This window comes from Hemiscyllium ocellatum, chromosome 8 (assembly GCF_020745735.1).
Source record: "Hemiscyllium ocellatum isolate sHemOce1 chromosome 8, sHemOce1.pat.X.cur, whole genome shotgun sequence".
In the NCBI taxonomy this organism is placed as follows: Eukaryota; Metazoa; Chordata; class Chondrichthyes; order Orectolobiformes; family Hemiscylliidae; genus Hemiscyllium; species Hemiscyllium ocellatum.
The window spans coordinates 49,437,814-49,455,079 of record NC_083408.1 but is presented as its reverse complement, the minus strand read 5'-3'; the positions used below and the strand labels follow the sequence as shown (position 1 = coordinate 49,455,079).

At 39.5% G+C, this 17,266-nt stretch overlaps 1 protein-coding gene across 3 annotated transcripts in view; it reads right to left on the bottom strand.

The window, feature by feature from the left end:
• dph6 (diphthamine biosynthesis 6) overlaps nt 1-17,266 on the bottom strand; it is a 294,336-nt gene that overhangs the window by 204,407 nt on the left and 72,663 nt on the right. For all 3 annotated transcript variants that reach the window (XM_060828371.1, XM_060828372.1, XM_060828373.1), the window contains exon 4: nt 42-115. In XM_060828371.1, the coding sequence (XP_060684354.1) occupies nt 42-115 (74 nt within the window). The remainder of the gene's footprint in view (nt 1-41; nt 116-17,266) is intronic.

Sequence of the window (17,266 nt, the reverse complement as noted above, 5' to 3'; positions counted from 1 at the left end):
TTTAACAGTAAAATAATTTAACAAATTGACAATGGGCTTACACATTTTCCACTCTGACGCGCTGGTAGTCCGAAAGGATGGCACCAACTGAAACTCCTTCCACTCCTTCCTTTTCCTATAAAACAAAAAAGGAAAAGAAAATTGCCGATGGTGGATTTTGCTTATAAAATATCTTCCTGTCATCCGGTCCAAAATGAGTCCAGTAGAAGAAATAATTCAATGGCAATTTAAAACTGCTCAGTGATCTCAAGTACGTCTATTTCTGTTTTGACTATATCTCCAGGGCCACAGCGCTGTGCATATATAAAATGTTTCTACTCAGAACATATTGCTTCCATCTTTCAGGTCTGCTCCAAAATGACTTTGAGTCAACTGTCCAGCCAGCAAACTGTTTATTCATAGCTACCTGAAGATATTTGAAATTTCTAATAATTTGCTTATCTGTACTGTATATTAAAAAAGAGTTCAATTGTGCTTCAAAAGTTTTGTTTTCAAGCAAAATTGTAACTCATGTTTGCTGTTTCTGATACATCTTATGAAATTAATTTAAATTCTACACAAGAAAACCAGAGGCTTCAAACTGTAATGGTCAATGGCATTAATAGCTTTCCTTAAGCTTCGGAGGAGGTTCAAATATTCACAAAGAAAAGGATTAAAAATGGGAAATCAATTCAAAATGTTAAAATATGCACAACAAAAAGGAAGTCCTCACTCTAAACATATGGCATTATTTCTTTGTTCAGAGCTGGTAGCAATGAATCACATACTCTTCGAGAAAGATCAATCAAAACTAAAAACATTCCAAGATGGTACCAAGTCAACAAAAAATTGAAAGCACAGGATGGACTGTTTTGCAAATGGAATAAGGAACACTACACATGTCAAGCAATTTAACATCTCTCTCATTCAACACACCCAGAGTTTAACTTTGATGCTGGTGAAACTTCGAGAAACAATGATTCCAGACAAAATTAATCGGCAGATGGACAAGTATTCTTATATAATAAAGCCAGCATACGTTTTATTTTAAGAGAAAATCATATTTAACTTGGAGTTTTTTGAAGTGGTAACAGAGTAGAATAATGAGAGAAATATAGTCGATGTGGTGAAATGACTCCAAAAGGCGCTTGGTACAATGGCACTAAAAAGCCATAACAGCAAACCTAGAGCTCATGGAATGAAAGGGACATTAGCAAGATGAATACAGAATTGGTGGTGTGATAGGAAACCAGAAAGAATGAGTTAAGCAATGCTTTTTAGGCTGGAGGAAGATCTAAAGTGGAGTTTCCCAGGGTCACTTTTGGGACCCAGTTTTTCCTGATATATATTAATGACAAAGACCTGTGAGTGACAGAAAAGTTAGACTCACTGACAACTGTGAGGATACTGTAGAAGTTGAAAAGGACATAGAAAGGTCATGGAAGTGAGGGAACAAATGGAAGAGCAGATGTGAAGCGATTAATTTTGATAGGATGAACATGGAGAGACAATATAAGGGTGTGTATTAAAGGACACAAGTTCAACCTCAGCTGGAGTTCTGTGTCCTGTCTGGCTGTTGAACTTTAGGAAGAATGTGAAACCATTGGATAGTACAGACAAAATTCACAAGATTGAGACCAAAGATGACGAAGTTTTGTCACATAAATGGGCGAAGTCAGGACTAATATCTTTGAGAAGGCTGAGGCAAGATTTAATAAAGTTATTCAAAATCTGAGGGATCAAGACTGAGCAGATGTGGAGATACTGTTCCTATAGGGAGTAAGGTCACAGATTTAAATTAGTCTCTTAAGAAAAAAAGCAAAAATGACATGAGGAAAGCCCTTTTCGTTCAGCTAATGGCCACAACTTGGGAATTTCCTGAGTGTGTAGCTGAAGCATGTTCAACTGAAAGGTTCAAAAGGAAATTAGATTGGTATCTGAATAGGGAGTTAGGAACGGTCGCAATAAGGCATTGCTCATTTGGAGAACCACTGTAGACATGGACCAAATAGCTGTCTTCTGCAACATAACAATTGTGTGATTGTGAATATCTGGCTTTTTCTGTGAATGATGCTTGCTTTGAAAAGAGAAGTAATATCATGTTTCAGGATAAACGTCATTGATGGCTACTGTTGTGGTGAGCTACAATCATTTTATTCTAGATGGTGATCACAAGAAATTTAGTTAGGAACACATCTCAAAAATGAAATAAGCCACCTTAGTTCCAAGACTCCACTCATGAGGATGGGTCTTACCTCCATTGTGAGACTTCATCATTACATGCTCCTTTATCAAACATTGGCTAAGCAGAAATAACAGAGTTTCCAATGGCAACATAGTTTCACATTGAACAGAAGAGCTGGATCATGCCCCTTGCCTATTTTTCATCGTTTTCTGTAAATATCCTCATCAAACATTCTTGGTGTATAATTATGAACCCAGGAGAAGTAAAGGGATCTCAACATTATGGTGCTAACAGGTAACAGCACTGTTGTCATACAGTTGAATGCTTCCCGGAGAGTCCTATAAAACCAGGATATGCAACCTGGGAAGCATTCATGTTTTTAAAATGGAGAGATAGAGCAGACATCCACTTAAAATTGTATGATAAAGACCATTTGACATAGACAACTCTCTAAACTTGCATTTAGTCAGTGTTTTGTCCTGTTAAGACAACATGAAGTTGGTCACGGTATTGGAATTGTGTTTAGGTTCGAGCAGTTTGGTGAGTAAAGTACCTCAGATATCCAAATTTTGTGTTGTGCCAGTGATCACAGTTACTCTGCTGCCTATCATACATGGATAGTCAATCACCACAGTGTGGAAGCTGCTGCTCATGACTGAAACTGATGCCATTGTTTTACATTGTGCCTGCATGGTCGATAAAGGAAAACCATTTGGTAGTCTAATGAGAAGAGGCACTTGCCTTTAACAAGATGTAGCTTTTGCCATGATAACAACGATATACAGACTACATTAGCATGATGGACATTGGGGAGGATCTTATAGGGACGTGAATGACATATGAGGAGGAAAGCGGGACAATTGATATTGAGGGGGGAATAAAAACAATGGCTGCAGATGCTAGAAACCAGATTCTGGATTAGTAGTGCTGGAAGAGCACAGCAGTTCAGGCAGCATCCAACGAGCAGCGATATCGACATTTCGGGCAAAAGCCCTTTACCAGGAATAAAGGCAGAGAGTCTGAAAGCATGGAGAGATAAGCTAGGGGAGGGTGGGGGTGGGGAGAGAGTAGCATAGAGTACAATGGGTAAGTGGGGGAGGAGATGAAGGTGATAGGTCAGGGAGGAGAGGGTGGAGTGGATAGGTGGAAAAAGAGCTAGGCAGGTGAGACAAGTCTGGACAAGTCATGGGGACAGTGCTCAGCTGGAAGTTTGAAACTAGGATGAGGTGGAGGAAGGGGAAAAGAGGAAGCTGTTAAAGTCCACATTGATGCCCTGAGGTTGAAGTGTTCCGAGGCAGAAAATGAGGCGTCTGATGATGAGGGAACGGCGGTGAAGAAGGCCCAGAACCTCCATGTCCTCGGCAGAGTGGGAGAGGGAGTTGAAATGTTGGGCCACAGGGCGGTGTGGTTGATTGGTGTGGGTGTCTCGGAGATGTTCCCTAAAGCTCTCTGCTAGGAGGCGCCCAGTCTCCCCAATGTAGAGGAGACCGCATCGGGAGCAACGGATACAATATATGATATTAGTGGATGTGCAGGTAAAGCGCTCGTTGGATGCTGCCTGAACTGCTATGCTCTTCCAGCACTACTAATCCAGAATTGAGGAGGGAATGGTGTGGTGTTGCAACAAGCCCAACTCTGCGATGTCCAGGGCAAATGTCAGGAGCCATGTAGGGCCACTCCAGACTAATAGTGTTTGTTTGAATGGACCATAACCTTTTAAAGATTGTGCTGGTACCAGAAATTCCAGCCAGATCCAGGATGTGCTGGCAGTGGCGAATTGTTCTGGAAACAGCAGGTGCTAGAATGGTGCTGGAATCGGGAGATAAGGGTACCATGGGTTGGGGTAGGTAATTAATGATTTCAATTTGATAACGCATGGTGATATCACAAGGCCTCATAGATAGATAGCCTCCATGAAACCCAATGAAATTGATAACCTAAAGAAAACGTAAGTTTCAGACCCTCATGATTAAGACTATGAAGACAGTGCTTTATGGAGACACTCACTGATGAAGTTACCTAGTATAGTACCGAAACATCTGAAAACAAACCTTCAAGCTCAGCGAGCTAACTTACATACTTATCATCAACCTGAGCTACAAATCTTGTCAAAAATCACTAATTATGAAGACACATCAATGTTATTTTTTACTCTTCCGAGCTTATAAGCTGTTCTCCTGTTTGAGTCCATGACATTGAATGCTGCTGAATGCACTACTTGCATTCAACCTTCCAGGCCTTCAACCATAATACAACAGTCAGACTGTGAGCAAGAAATATCTCTCATCCTTTGTTTATACTAGGCAATAAAAAGGACACAATCTAAGTTTTCAGTCCAAGGATTTATATTTTAATAGTCCCTCGTGTTTTTATTCTAAAATTTCTCATGTGATGCACGCCTCACTGGCTAGGTGAGCATTTGTTGCCCAACTCTAGAGAAGTTACAATTAGCCGTCTTCTTGTACTGTTCCAAACTCTGTGTGGCAAGCCCTCCCAAAGCGCTGTTAAGAAGGAAGTTTCAGGTTTTTTTTGTCTTGGTGACAGCAAAGGAACAATGATATATTACTTTTCAGCATATCAAACAAAACTTGGAGGTGGCAGTGTCCTCTTGCATTGCTGCCCTTGTCCTACTAGGTGATACCGATTTTGAGTTTGGAACCTGCTATTGGAGGAGTCTATGTTAATTGCTACAACGCATCTTATAGCTGGTACACACTGTTGCACTTGTGCATCACTGATGGAGGGTGTGAATGTTTAAATTGGATTGGTTGTCAATCAAGTGGGTAGGTTTGTTTTTGGATGGTGTCAAGCTTTTTGTTGGAGCTGCACTCATCAAGCAAGTTGGAGTACTCTATCACATTTCTGACTTGTGCCTTGAATGTGGTGGCTAAACAAAGGTTAGCCTTTTATGATGATTCTAGCAGCATTCAAATGAATTTGCAATTACTGACTCTGGGAAGGGTTCCCAGAGTAACTTGGTGGAGAGAGGCGAATGGTAGGTCACAACTTTAATGTTCTCATACTGAACAGCTCTTGCACTAGATCCTGAATTTGCAGTCCATTTCAGAGTCAGTTTGCCCAATACTCCCAAAATATTTGGATCGTTATTCCTTAGACCTGGTTCTAAGATGCTTGATTTCTTCAAAATTAAAACAACACCATCAAATCTCACATGTTACAGCTTTCATGGTCAATTTTCTTCTCAGGTTCAACCCAATTTTGCAAAAGTTCTAACAGACTTTTAATGTTCTCAGTAACTTGAAACCATCCTAGGCTCAGGCCCAACTAATTTTCATTGCTCAGTTCATTCTCAACAGCCAGGCAAAGGCTCAGAACAAAACCTAACCCATTTTTTGCTTGCCATTTAATTCGCAGAAAACAAGAGATTAATAAAATTCGGTCATCTCTCCAGTTTTCAAGAGATGAACCTGTAAACGTCAATCCTTAATGTAAAACTTTCTTCTATCACAGATTGTTTAACAAAGAAAGAATAGTAAGTGAAGAAGTTATTTATAAGGTTAACTGCATATAATGCTAAACAAAACAGGCAGGGGTAGGAAATGGGAATAGAATGTGCTACGGTTTTACAGTTCCCAACATGTAAATTTTTCAAATGAGCGACTTAATCAGGTTTGGTGAATGTTTTGGTAACAAACAGCAGTACGTTCAAATTTCATTGACCACTCTTCCATATTTCTGGAACAGGTGTGTGCATGTGGTAAAGCTCACTATCAGAATTTGACTTCCAGCAATTTTCAATGCTGCAGCACAAGATTCTGCAACCTAAAGCACAGGATACTGATTTATTTCTGGGATTGATAAATACCTTTTTTGTAAGTTGAACCTTAATCCATACTTACTTTGAAGTCAAATTTGCTTTCAAATTTGTTAAATGCTCACAAACATCAACTAAGCAGTAGTGTTTTGCAAAGGATTATGTCACTGACGATAATTAGATGGAAAGTTGTTTCACTCAATATGGTAATTTTCCCAAAACACAATAAGCCATATCTATGTACAGCTGTAAAATTAATTCCCCTATTGCAAAATCTTTTGTTAGCACCATTCAAATGTTAAGGACAGCAAGTGACAATTATAAACCTCACTTCAGGACTTCAGCACATGATCTGGCTGATATTTTCTGGCAATTAAGGGAAGTACTGTATTGGCAGATATGGTGTTTTTCCAATAAGTGATTAAACATCGTGACTAAAGTCCGAACGTGTGAAAGCAGAGGATGGGCAACTAAATAAATAGCAAGCTGAAAATAAGACAGAAATCCGACTGTAATGATAAAAGGTATTCAGATTGACAATTCCATAAGGATCAGTGTAGGAATTGCTGTTTTTCACAGGTCACATTAGAGATTTGAACTCAACAATCAAAAGAATAACTTCAAACAAATTGAAGAAAACAAGGAGTTTGGAGGTTAACAAAAAGGAAGAATGAGGCAGAATGTGACAAAATTCAGTACAATATTAGTCAGCTTGTAAAAAGGGTGTTAACATGCAGATTATTTTGAATATGATAGATCCTCCTGTCACTTCAATAAATGATTGCTCAGAACTTGAGAAAAATAGACAGGTTTACTGTTGCCTCATGACATTAGACCAAATCTCAAATTGCAAAAACAGCTGTAAAGATTGCACATAAAGTCAATATTATAAGGTTAAATAAAGGCATTGGCTTTGTGAATGCTCACTTGTACTGAAGGCACCTGACTCTATTATCCTCAAATATGGAAATCACTCAATGACAGAGGCTTCTCCAGCTGTCCAAGTTTGTGTGTGTTTGAGAGATATCCTGTGCTCTCAGCTGGCTAATACTGTTTTTGGTTACCTCGGAATCCTTAAGGCAAACTACATGACAGACTCAGTAAAGCTGAGCGCAGTGTTGAGAACTTTGTCCTGTCCAAAATTGCAAACAAATCTCAGGCAGCACAGATGGAATGCTTCTCGTTGTTTTATCTAATGCTACTAGGTTGTCCAAGTCTTGTATCCAGGAAGAAGTGATTAAGAACTACTGCTGGTAAATCTGACTGACTTGAATAAAGCCTTCAATAATGTAAACCTAGAAAGTCTGTGGATGGTTCTGTACAAATATGGCTGCACTTAAAAGATGGGCAGTTGTTTGTTTCGCAGTGTGATGTAAAGTGATAGGTCATTGGATGTCTTTCTTGCTAGCAAACACACCAAGCAAGGCTGTGCCTTTGCTCCAACGGTGTATTGGCTCCAGCTCAGCTTACCGCATATTTCCTCAACTGTGCTCCAGTATGCACTCACAGCTCTTGACACAGCAGTACACATTCAATGCAGGATGGATGACAACCTCTCCAAATCGCAAAGGCTGAGAGCCTGCACAAACATTCATGATCAGTGATTGAGATGGACCTTGTTTGCAGACTCTCATCACATAGTCAGGGGTACATTTAGCTACTTGCTGATTACTTTGCACTTGCCTCAGAACACTTTTGCTTTTTCACCCCTGACAAAGAAAACCTATCCAGTTGAATTTATTCAATGATAATCTCAACAATGGTTTTAGATCATTACAGAACATGGTCAGCATTAGCAGCTGCATACTGGTCCTACAATTAAATGTCCTTTTCAGTTCAACGAAATTATCTGAGGGTGGAATATGTCTACAGGCATATTATAGAAGAAGTAACTCAGTTAATTTTAACCAAATCAGCACATAGAATTCCAACTGTTTTTAGAATATTGTTATCTGTTTCTGTTACGTACAAGACACAATTATGTACGAGACTACAAGCGTTTAACACTTCTTTATGAATATTTATTGTAAAACTCAATTCTGCATTACATTGTAGTAATGAGTACTATGTCATAGACTATATCCACCTAGAGAAAAAGAATACGTATTAAAATAAAAATGTCAAGGAGGTTATGCTCATAATTCGCACTAATATATTTGAAGAATCAGACACCTTTATTTCAAATCTTTCTTTATGTTGGAGTAAGTCTTTCTGCAGACTTCAGCTCCATGTGTGGCTGTTCTGGTCTGCATCTACTGGCTTACAAAGTCGAAGTTTTAACAAATTTCTAACCATTGTGATTTTTTTTCAAATAAACTGAAAAATTAAAATGAAACAAAGAAGTCACATTCAACTTGTTCATTGTTACTTGGTGCGAGACGGTGAACTTGTGAAGGATCATAATTATTTATTTTTAAAAAGCTAGATCACACTAAACAACCTACCAGGTTTAAGGCCATTCTCACCTCCCTAATTGTCTACAATATTATGTAAAAGCTTGTTTTTGCTAAAATGTCAGTTTCTTCAATGGCTTTGTTTGGCATTAAATGTAATACCAGAATTGTTGGATCAATTTGGCAATTTTCCTTATAGCCTGACAATAAGTCTGAACAAATCCATATCAGGGTATTCCTGATGAAGGGCTTTTGCCCAAAACATCGATTTTACTGCTCCTTGGATGCTGCCTGAACTCCTGTGCTTTTCCAGCACCACTCTAATCTAGACTCTGGTTTCCAGCATCTGCAGTCCTTGTTTTTACCTACAAATCCATATCAACCAGTTCCTGGTCACATAGTCCCAAACCCCACAGTCATTATCAGGAAAACACCCCCGTTCATCAATTTGAATACATTAAGTATTATTTGATGCATTTTAGCAAGATGAATAAGAGACCTAAGTACTGATTGGATATTAAGAGACTGAATAGAGCAGAGAAGCAAATATTTCTAGTACAGATAAATAAATCACTAATGGTAATGATACAGATTAATAAAGCCATTAAAAAAAAGCTCTCAAGCTTCATTTTTCAAGGGACAAAAATGAAAAAGCATAAATGTTACATTAAACTCATTCAGAAACTTGGCTAGGCCACACTTGTAGCGAGTCTGGTCTTGATTTTTAAAAAAGGTGCAAAAAGATTTATGAAGATAACATAAAAACTGAAATTTATGTAAAAAAATCAGAATCCAACCCAACATTTATCCTTAAAAACAGTCAGAATGGATTAATCATTATGCACAATACTTCATTGCAGTTTTTGAAATATTATTGTGCAAAAAATTGGTCACAGTATTTGCCTGTGTAACAACTTTCATTTATATATAGTAGTGCCTTTAATGCAATAAAATTTCCCAAGGTGTCTTGCAGCGTACAAAGCAAAATATCACACCATGTCACATAGGGAGTTATCTGGGCAGATGACCCAAGGATTGCTTGGGTAGGTTGGTTTTGAGCAGCATCTTAAAGGAGTATCATAAGACTTAAGAGAAGGAGCAGGCCTACCTCAACAATTGCTAAATTTTCTGCCCCCACCAGTCCAGCCTCCCCAACCCTTTAAAACCATAATCCATGACGCCCTCGTCTATCAATAATCTAACAGAGCTTTGAAAAGATTCAATAATCCAGCCTTTACTGACTCTTGGGGAAGGAAATTCCATGGATAACGGTCATCTGACTGAAAAATACCCTCTTCATCTGATCTTAAAAGTGGTACATTCTATTCTTGAATTACATTGCCTAATTCTAATCTCTGCCACAAATTAGAACATTCTCTCTTATCCACCTCATCAATTCCCCTCAGGATCTACAATGTCTCAATAAGATGACTCCTCATTCTTCTCCAATCAGTACAGCCCCAATCAAAACAAACATGAGTCAAGGGAACCACCTCTGAACTGTTTCTAATGCAGTTACATCATTTTCTAAATAACTGTACAACACTGTAGTTGTGGTCTGACCACAGACCTTGGAAGCTGCAGTAAAACATCCCTACTCTAATATTCCCTTCTCCTTACAATAAATGCTAACCTTCTCACTGCTAACCCAACATAAGAGGAAGTATCATAGATAGAAAGAATTTGGGAATGAGCTCCAGACTTTAGCGCCTAGGCAGTTAAAGACATGGCCACCAATGCTGGAGCAATTATAACTGGTAATGCTCAAGAGGGCAAAGTAGGAGCAATGATATTCTGGAGGACTTTGTAGTGGAGGAGATCACAGAGGAAAGGAGAGTTGAGACTGCAAAGGGATATGAAAATATGGAAGTGAATATAATAATTAATTGGCAGTGAAAGGCAATACTTGAATGCAACTTTGTTCATGCTTTATTTATATTTTTTGATAAAACTATTAATGATGACTATGAATAGTCCTTACAAATTCAAGCTTTCACAAAAAAAAGCTGCATTTTAAACTTTATTTTAATCAAATCATTACACTCACTATTATGCTTTCTATGTAATAAAATCATAGAAATGAAAATTCATAATTCTACTCTGCGATATCATCTGTATTTTTCACTTAATCATTTCAATAGAAGCTTAAAAGTGGCAGAAATATTATTTCAATTACTACCTAATCAGCACCAAATGAAAGCAATAATTTTGAGACATAAAACTTTTTTTTGTCTTGACAGCATTCTTAATGCTGATTAACTGACAAAGCACGCCACGTCTACTATAATGAGAGACTAATAACACTTCATTTAAAATCAAAGGACTTAATGTAACTGTATTAACAAGCGCAGTCATTTATGTTACAATGAATTAAATGACTACCGAGAGAATAACCAGGTCTTATCTAGGAATTTAAGTTTATACAGAAAATGAAAGCACTTTTTAAACAAACAACATAGAATCTGGAGTTTTAATGCAAGTGTTATACTTGAAGTCACATCAATTGCAATTTTCAAATGCTTTTGTGGCCTACATTTTTTTTAGTCCAGGCTACATAATTGAAACAAATGCAGTGTAACCCTACTTGTATGATTGACCAAAAAGCAATATTATAGTGGCAATGCTGTGCACTTACTATGAAGTTGTTTACTGAACCCAAGAACAACTCTAGGAAGCACCTCCTAGATCAACAAGTGCTTCCTGTTGTAGGTATCTTTCACAAATGTTTTAAAGGTGATGGAATCCTTTAAAATAATGCAAAAATATTACTATATGCTGTTTCATGTGCTAAGTTAGTTTAATCTTAACTATTCCTGCTCTAACATTAAGGTGAAGTGAACACATCTAAACGTTATGCAGACTACAGCTATTATAATACATAAAATCTTGTGGCATTGTTGAAAAAGACAAAATCTGTCAAAGATTTTCATTTTGCACTCATCACGTCATTCAAAAGAATACCAATGTAAAGGGAAGGAATAAGTACATTGTATGTGAATACATTGATTAGTTAGCAAATGAACTTTGATTGATAGAGGAGTTGTCATGGAGAATGCAACAGGAAAATGAAAACCAACAGTTGACTAAAAAGCTTTTGTTTAAATTTGAACCAGGTAGATTGATTTGGATTAGTGAAGATGTTGCCCCAAAGAATAAGCCAAACAACGGTTGTCACGTATTTTGTAAACGTAGGTTAAGAAATATGAAAGTTGTTCAAAGTAAAAGGGTTTTACTGTAAGAAGTAGCTATGTTTTAAATAGTGTAAGTTTGTAAAACATGCTTATGGGTATAAAATAATGTGTGTATATTATTTTGGCATTAGTTTCTACGGTGAATCTTGCAATGCTTTGACCTTTTTAGGTCCATCAGTTGAGACACTGGATGAAAACCTTGCCATGAACTTCCTCATATCAAAAATGCATAACACTAATCACAGGGATTTTAATCTCCATACAGATTGCAAAAATATGAAGGGCTCAGAAAGACTAGATCAGGAGTTCATAGACTGTTCTTTGGATTGTTTGTCAGAACAGCATGTCCTGCAGCAGACAACATGCTATATGAGATCTGGTATTGTGCAATGAGATAGGATTAATTAATGATCTCATAGTGATCAGAGACTATAACCTGATTGAATTTTACACTCAGTTTGAGGGAGAAAGGAATACATCCAAAACTATTTTTAAAAATTAAATCAGGGCAATTATGAGGACATGGAAGTAGAGCTGGATGAAGTGAATGAGCAAACTAGGATAAAGAATAGGTCAATAGAGATGAAGTGACAGGTAGTGGAGGATATTTTTCAAAATACATAAAAGAGGTACACTTCAACAACTCAGAAAAATCCCAAAGGACAGACATACCATCCATGGTTAACTGGAAATATTAAAGATAAATACAAAAGAAATAGCATATAATTGTGCAAAGACAGGTGGCAAGTCAAATAATTGGATAAATGTAAAGAAATAACATAAAGATGGAAAAATTAGAGTATGAGAGAAAACTAACCAAAAATACAAAAATAAAAGCTTCGTAAATACTTCTAAAAATTAAAAAAAATTACAGTGAATGTTGGTCCAATGGAAAGTGAGTCTGGAGGATTGATAATGAAAGGGGATGGCAGCTAACTGAACAGATATTTTCATTGGCCTTTACTGTAAAGGATGCAATTGACTTTCCAGAAGTGGTAACAAATCAGTAAATTTAAGGGAAGGAGGAACTCAGGAAAATTACAATGATCAGAGGATTGATACAAATTGTCAGAGTCGTGGGCTGACCAGTGCCCAGGTCCTGATGGACATCATCCTGGTCGTTAAAAGAAGTAGCTCATGAGATAAACAATGTACTGATGTTAACTTTCCAAAGCTCCCTAGATTTAGGCAAGATCCAATTAGATTGGAAGGTAGTTTATTCAAAGAGCAAGGAGATAACAACACAAAAAACCATCGATAGTGCCGAATCAATATGGAGCTGATCTAAAGAAGGGTGTTGCATTTGAAACATTAACTGTAGGAACTCACAATGTTATAACAACAATGTTAATTATACAGTTGCATTTGCAACCTTATTAATGAAAACATGCAACTGAGAGAAGGAGATGCCGAAGTGACCTATTTTAAACAAACTAAATAGCAGAAAGGCAACAGTAGAGGCACCACTGTTACACATAAACAAAAGGAGCATGGAGCTTTATGGGCAGGAAAGGTTCAAATTATACTTGCCATTCTAATACATTGGTTCCATTTGTTGGTGAAATGCAATTATACTTGGTGTAGTGGCTGTCCTGCCATAGTTACGTGATGCCTACGTCTGCTCTAAGTTACTTTGCAGGTCATTTGTGTCAGCCATTAAAAACAAATCATTTGAACCTGATATCAGTGATGCAGTTAAACGTCTGTGGATTTTCAGAGCTTTAAGAGAGCCAACTACTGAAAGAATCCACAGGGAAGAACTTAAAAAAAGGACAGCAGTCTGTAATCATGAATTACTGAGCAAGTCAGTGGTTATGCACTTTCCATTCCCAGTTGCTAGAAATGAAAGGCAATAGGAGGCAAAACTGGATTTTCTTTTCCCATTCTCATGAGCAAACTATGAAGTAGTTAGAAAATGAATTTTAAAAAACCCGAGCAAATAAGGGTAGCATGCCTGTTAATGGTGCATCACCATACTTTCATCATCCACTCTATCAGGGCCTCTTACGGTCTCAGATTTTAAATAAACTCTTATTCCTCTGACTTCCATTAAATACATACTTAGTTTATCCAAACTTTCTTCATTAGACAACCCACTCCTACAGCTTGAGCTTTTGATACGGCACCCTATTGTGCCTTCAAAATACAGTACATCCACTAGTTCCTCTGATCTACAGCATGCATTACTTCCTTAAAAGATTCCAATAAGTTAATTAAAAATTATTTCTTTTTCATAAAACCATGCTGACCCTGCCTGGATATCTTGAACTTTTCTACGTGTCCTGTTACATTCTTCACACTAGCTTCTAACATCTTCATTGTGACAGGTAACTGGCCTGTAGTTTCCTGTTTCCTTTTTGAATAAAGAAGTAACATTCCCTACTTTCCAATCCAATGGGACATTTCCCAAATCTATGAAATAAGATCCAACCACTCTATTATCTCATTAGTCATTCCTTTCAAGACCACACACCCAGGAATCCTCATTCCCATCAAAACAAACTGAAAGAGTCTCAAACCTTTTGGACATTTGCATAGGATGAGGAGACCTACTGGGTCTCCTTATCTGCCTGATTCGCAGCCACACCGACCTGTCCCAAACCAGTAACAAATCAGATATTGCTATCCTAAAGGCTTTGACTACCTCCTGAAATAATGATCCGAATAACTTTCCCCAACCTGATGTGTCACAGTATCTACAGTTCAGCCTCCAACTCAAACTGAGTTAAAACTGCTCAAACAGCAGATACACTTTATTTGGGTTACAGTGGTTGGTATTTTACTAAATTATAAAAGAATGGATATCCTCACAATCTTCACCATGGGCAGCACGGTGGCACGGTGTTAGCACTGCTGCCTCACAGCGCCAGAGACCTGGGTTCAATTCCCGCGTCGGGCAACTGTCTGTGTGCAGTTTGCACATTCTCCCCGTGTCTGCGTGGGTTTCCTCCGGGTGCTCCGGTTTCCTCCCACAGTCACAAAGATGTGCAGGTTAGGTGAACTGGCCATGCTAAATTTCCCATAGTGTTAGGTGAAGGGGTAAATGTGAGGGAATGGGTCTGAGCGAGTTGCTCTTCGGAGGATCGGTGTGGACTTGTTGGGCTGAAGGGCCTGTTTCCACACTGTAGGTAATCTAATCTAATCATCAGTGTACTAACTTATACCACAGAATCCAATATACTTCACCACTGAAAGATAAATACTGAAAACGTCGGTTTTTACTTTCCTTCTGCTAGATTTTTACATTTTTTCTTCAATTTCATGTGATGCAAAAAGTTATTCACCAACCATATAACTCACATCACCATAATGTCAGTGTTTGACTCATTTTTCTCAAACATGTTGCATTTACCCTCTTCTCACTGTGTATCGCCCATAGGGTTCACCTAAATTTACTCCTCACCCTGATCGTATTTAGTGGCCCAGATACTCTGATGGTTAGGGTCACTAAGACAGCAGAGGCTGAAGTTGCATGTCACGACCACGTGGATTCTCTGACACAGTTGACCTGAATCCTACCCGCCCTACCTGATTTCAATCCTTACTCGTGGCCACAACATTCCCAGTCCCAGCCCAACATTGCTGAACTTGTTCTATCACCCTCCACTGGCCTGGCACTCCTGAACATGACTCTGCTGAACATGTGATGCATGCATGGGTGAAGCCTGGAGTAAATTTGTATCAGCTAATATCATCGACAATCAATGTGAGTGCAGAATGCTTGAAACACACGTGAGTTGTTAAAACAAAGCAGTCATTACAATGGCTTTTGCCAGAATCGTCGATTTTCCTGCTCCTCGGATGCTACCTGCTTTATTGTGCTTTTCCAGCACCACTATAATCTTGACTCTGATCTCCAGCATCAAGGTCAAGGGCGGTGCCATTTTGGATCTAGGATAAGGTGGGGAGGGGAAATGAAGAAACTGGTGAAATCTACATTGATCCTATGTGGTTGGAGGATCCCAAGGCGGACAATGAGGTGTTCTTCCTCTAGGCATCAGGTGGTAAAGGTTTGGTGATGGAGGCGGCCCAGGACCTGCATGCTCTTGGGCAAGTGGGAGGGGGAGTTCAAGCGTTCGGCCACAGGGCAGTGGTGCTGTTTTGTGCATGTGTCACAGAAGTGCTCTTTCAGTGTTCCGCAAATAGGCGTCCACTTTCCCCAATGTAGAGTAGACCACATGAGGAGCAACGAATATAGTAAATGAAGTGTGTGGAAGTGCAGGTAAATCTCTGACGGATGTGCAAGGCTCCTCTGCAGCCTTAGATGGTGGTAAGGGTGGAGGTGTGGGTGCAAGTTTGCAATTCTTGTGGAGAAAGGGGAAGGTGGGTTTGTGGGGGCGTGGACCTGACAAGAGAATTGCGGAGTGAATGGTCTTTACAGAACGTGGAAAGGGGTGGGGAGGGAAATATATCCCTGGTGGTGGAGTCTGTTTGTAAGTGACGGAAATGGCGGAGGATGTTGCAATGTATTGCAATGGGGTGGAAGGGGAGAACCAGGAAGGTTCTGTTCTTGTGGTTGGAGGGATCGAGTTCGGGGGCGCAGGTGCAAAAAGTGGATGAGATGTGTTAGAGGGCATCATCAACTATGTGGGAGCCCTATCTCACTTGGATGATGCCCTCCAGCATATCACATCCACTTTCCGCACCTCTGCCCTCGAACCCCACCCCTCCAACCATGACAAAGACAGAACCTGCTCTCCCTTCCTCTCCCCACCCCCCCCCAACCTCACCAACCCACCATCCCCTCCCGGGACCTTCCCCTGCCACCGCAAGAATTGCAAAACTGCGTCTACACTTCCTCACTCCCAAGGCCTCAAAGAAGCCTTCCATATCTGACAGAAATTTACCTGCACTTCCAAATACATCGTTTCTTGTATCCATTGCTCCCGATATGGTCTCCTCGACACTGGGGAGACATGACACCTTCTGAGAACGCTTCAGAGCACATCTCCAGGACACATGCACAAAACAACCCCATCGCTCTCTGGCTGAACACTTTAATTTCCCCTCCCACTTGCCCAAGGACATGCAGGTCCTGGGCTGCCCCTGTCTCCAAAGCTTTACCACCTGATGCCTGGAGAAAGAACACCTCATCTTCTGCCTGGACCCTCCAACCACATGGGATCCATGTGGATTTCACCAGTTTCATCATTTCCCCTCCACCCACCTTATCCTAGATCCAAACTTCCAACTCTGCACTCCCCTCTTGACCTGTCCATCTTCCTTCCCATCTATCCAGTCCACCCTCCTCTCCAACCTATGATCTTCACCCCCACTTTCATCTACCTATCACATTCATAGCTACCTTCGCCACAGCCCCATCCCTATCCCTATCCCATTGATCTCTCAGCCCCCTTGGCCAACCAGCCTCATTCCTGACGAACAGCAAATGTTCAATGTCAATTCTCCTGACCGGCTGTACTTTTCCAGTACCACATTCTTGACTCTGATCTCCAGCATCTGCAGTCCTCACCTTCTCCCAGTTCACTGGGAGAAGGCCAAATTTTGCCAATAAAACTGCCAAACCATTGCCAGAGATGGGAATTTGAAAAACAGTGTCCAAATATTCAACGTTATTATCAAAAGTCATCCTACATGTCAAATTGTGTCCTGCGTAGAGCAATCATTACCTCAATTGTAATACAATGAATGTGAATCTGACTTGTTCCGAATACAGACATCTACATACAACTGGCGGGGCTCAACCTACACTGCAGCCAGCTCATTAGGAAAACATGATTTC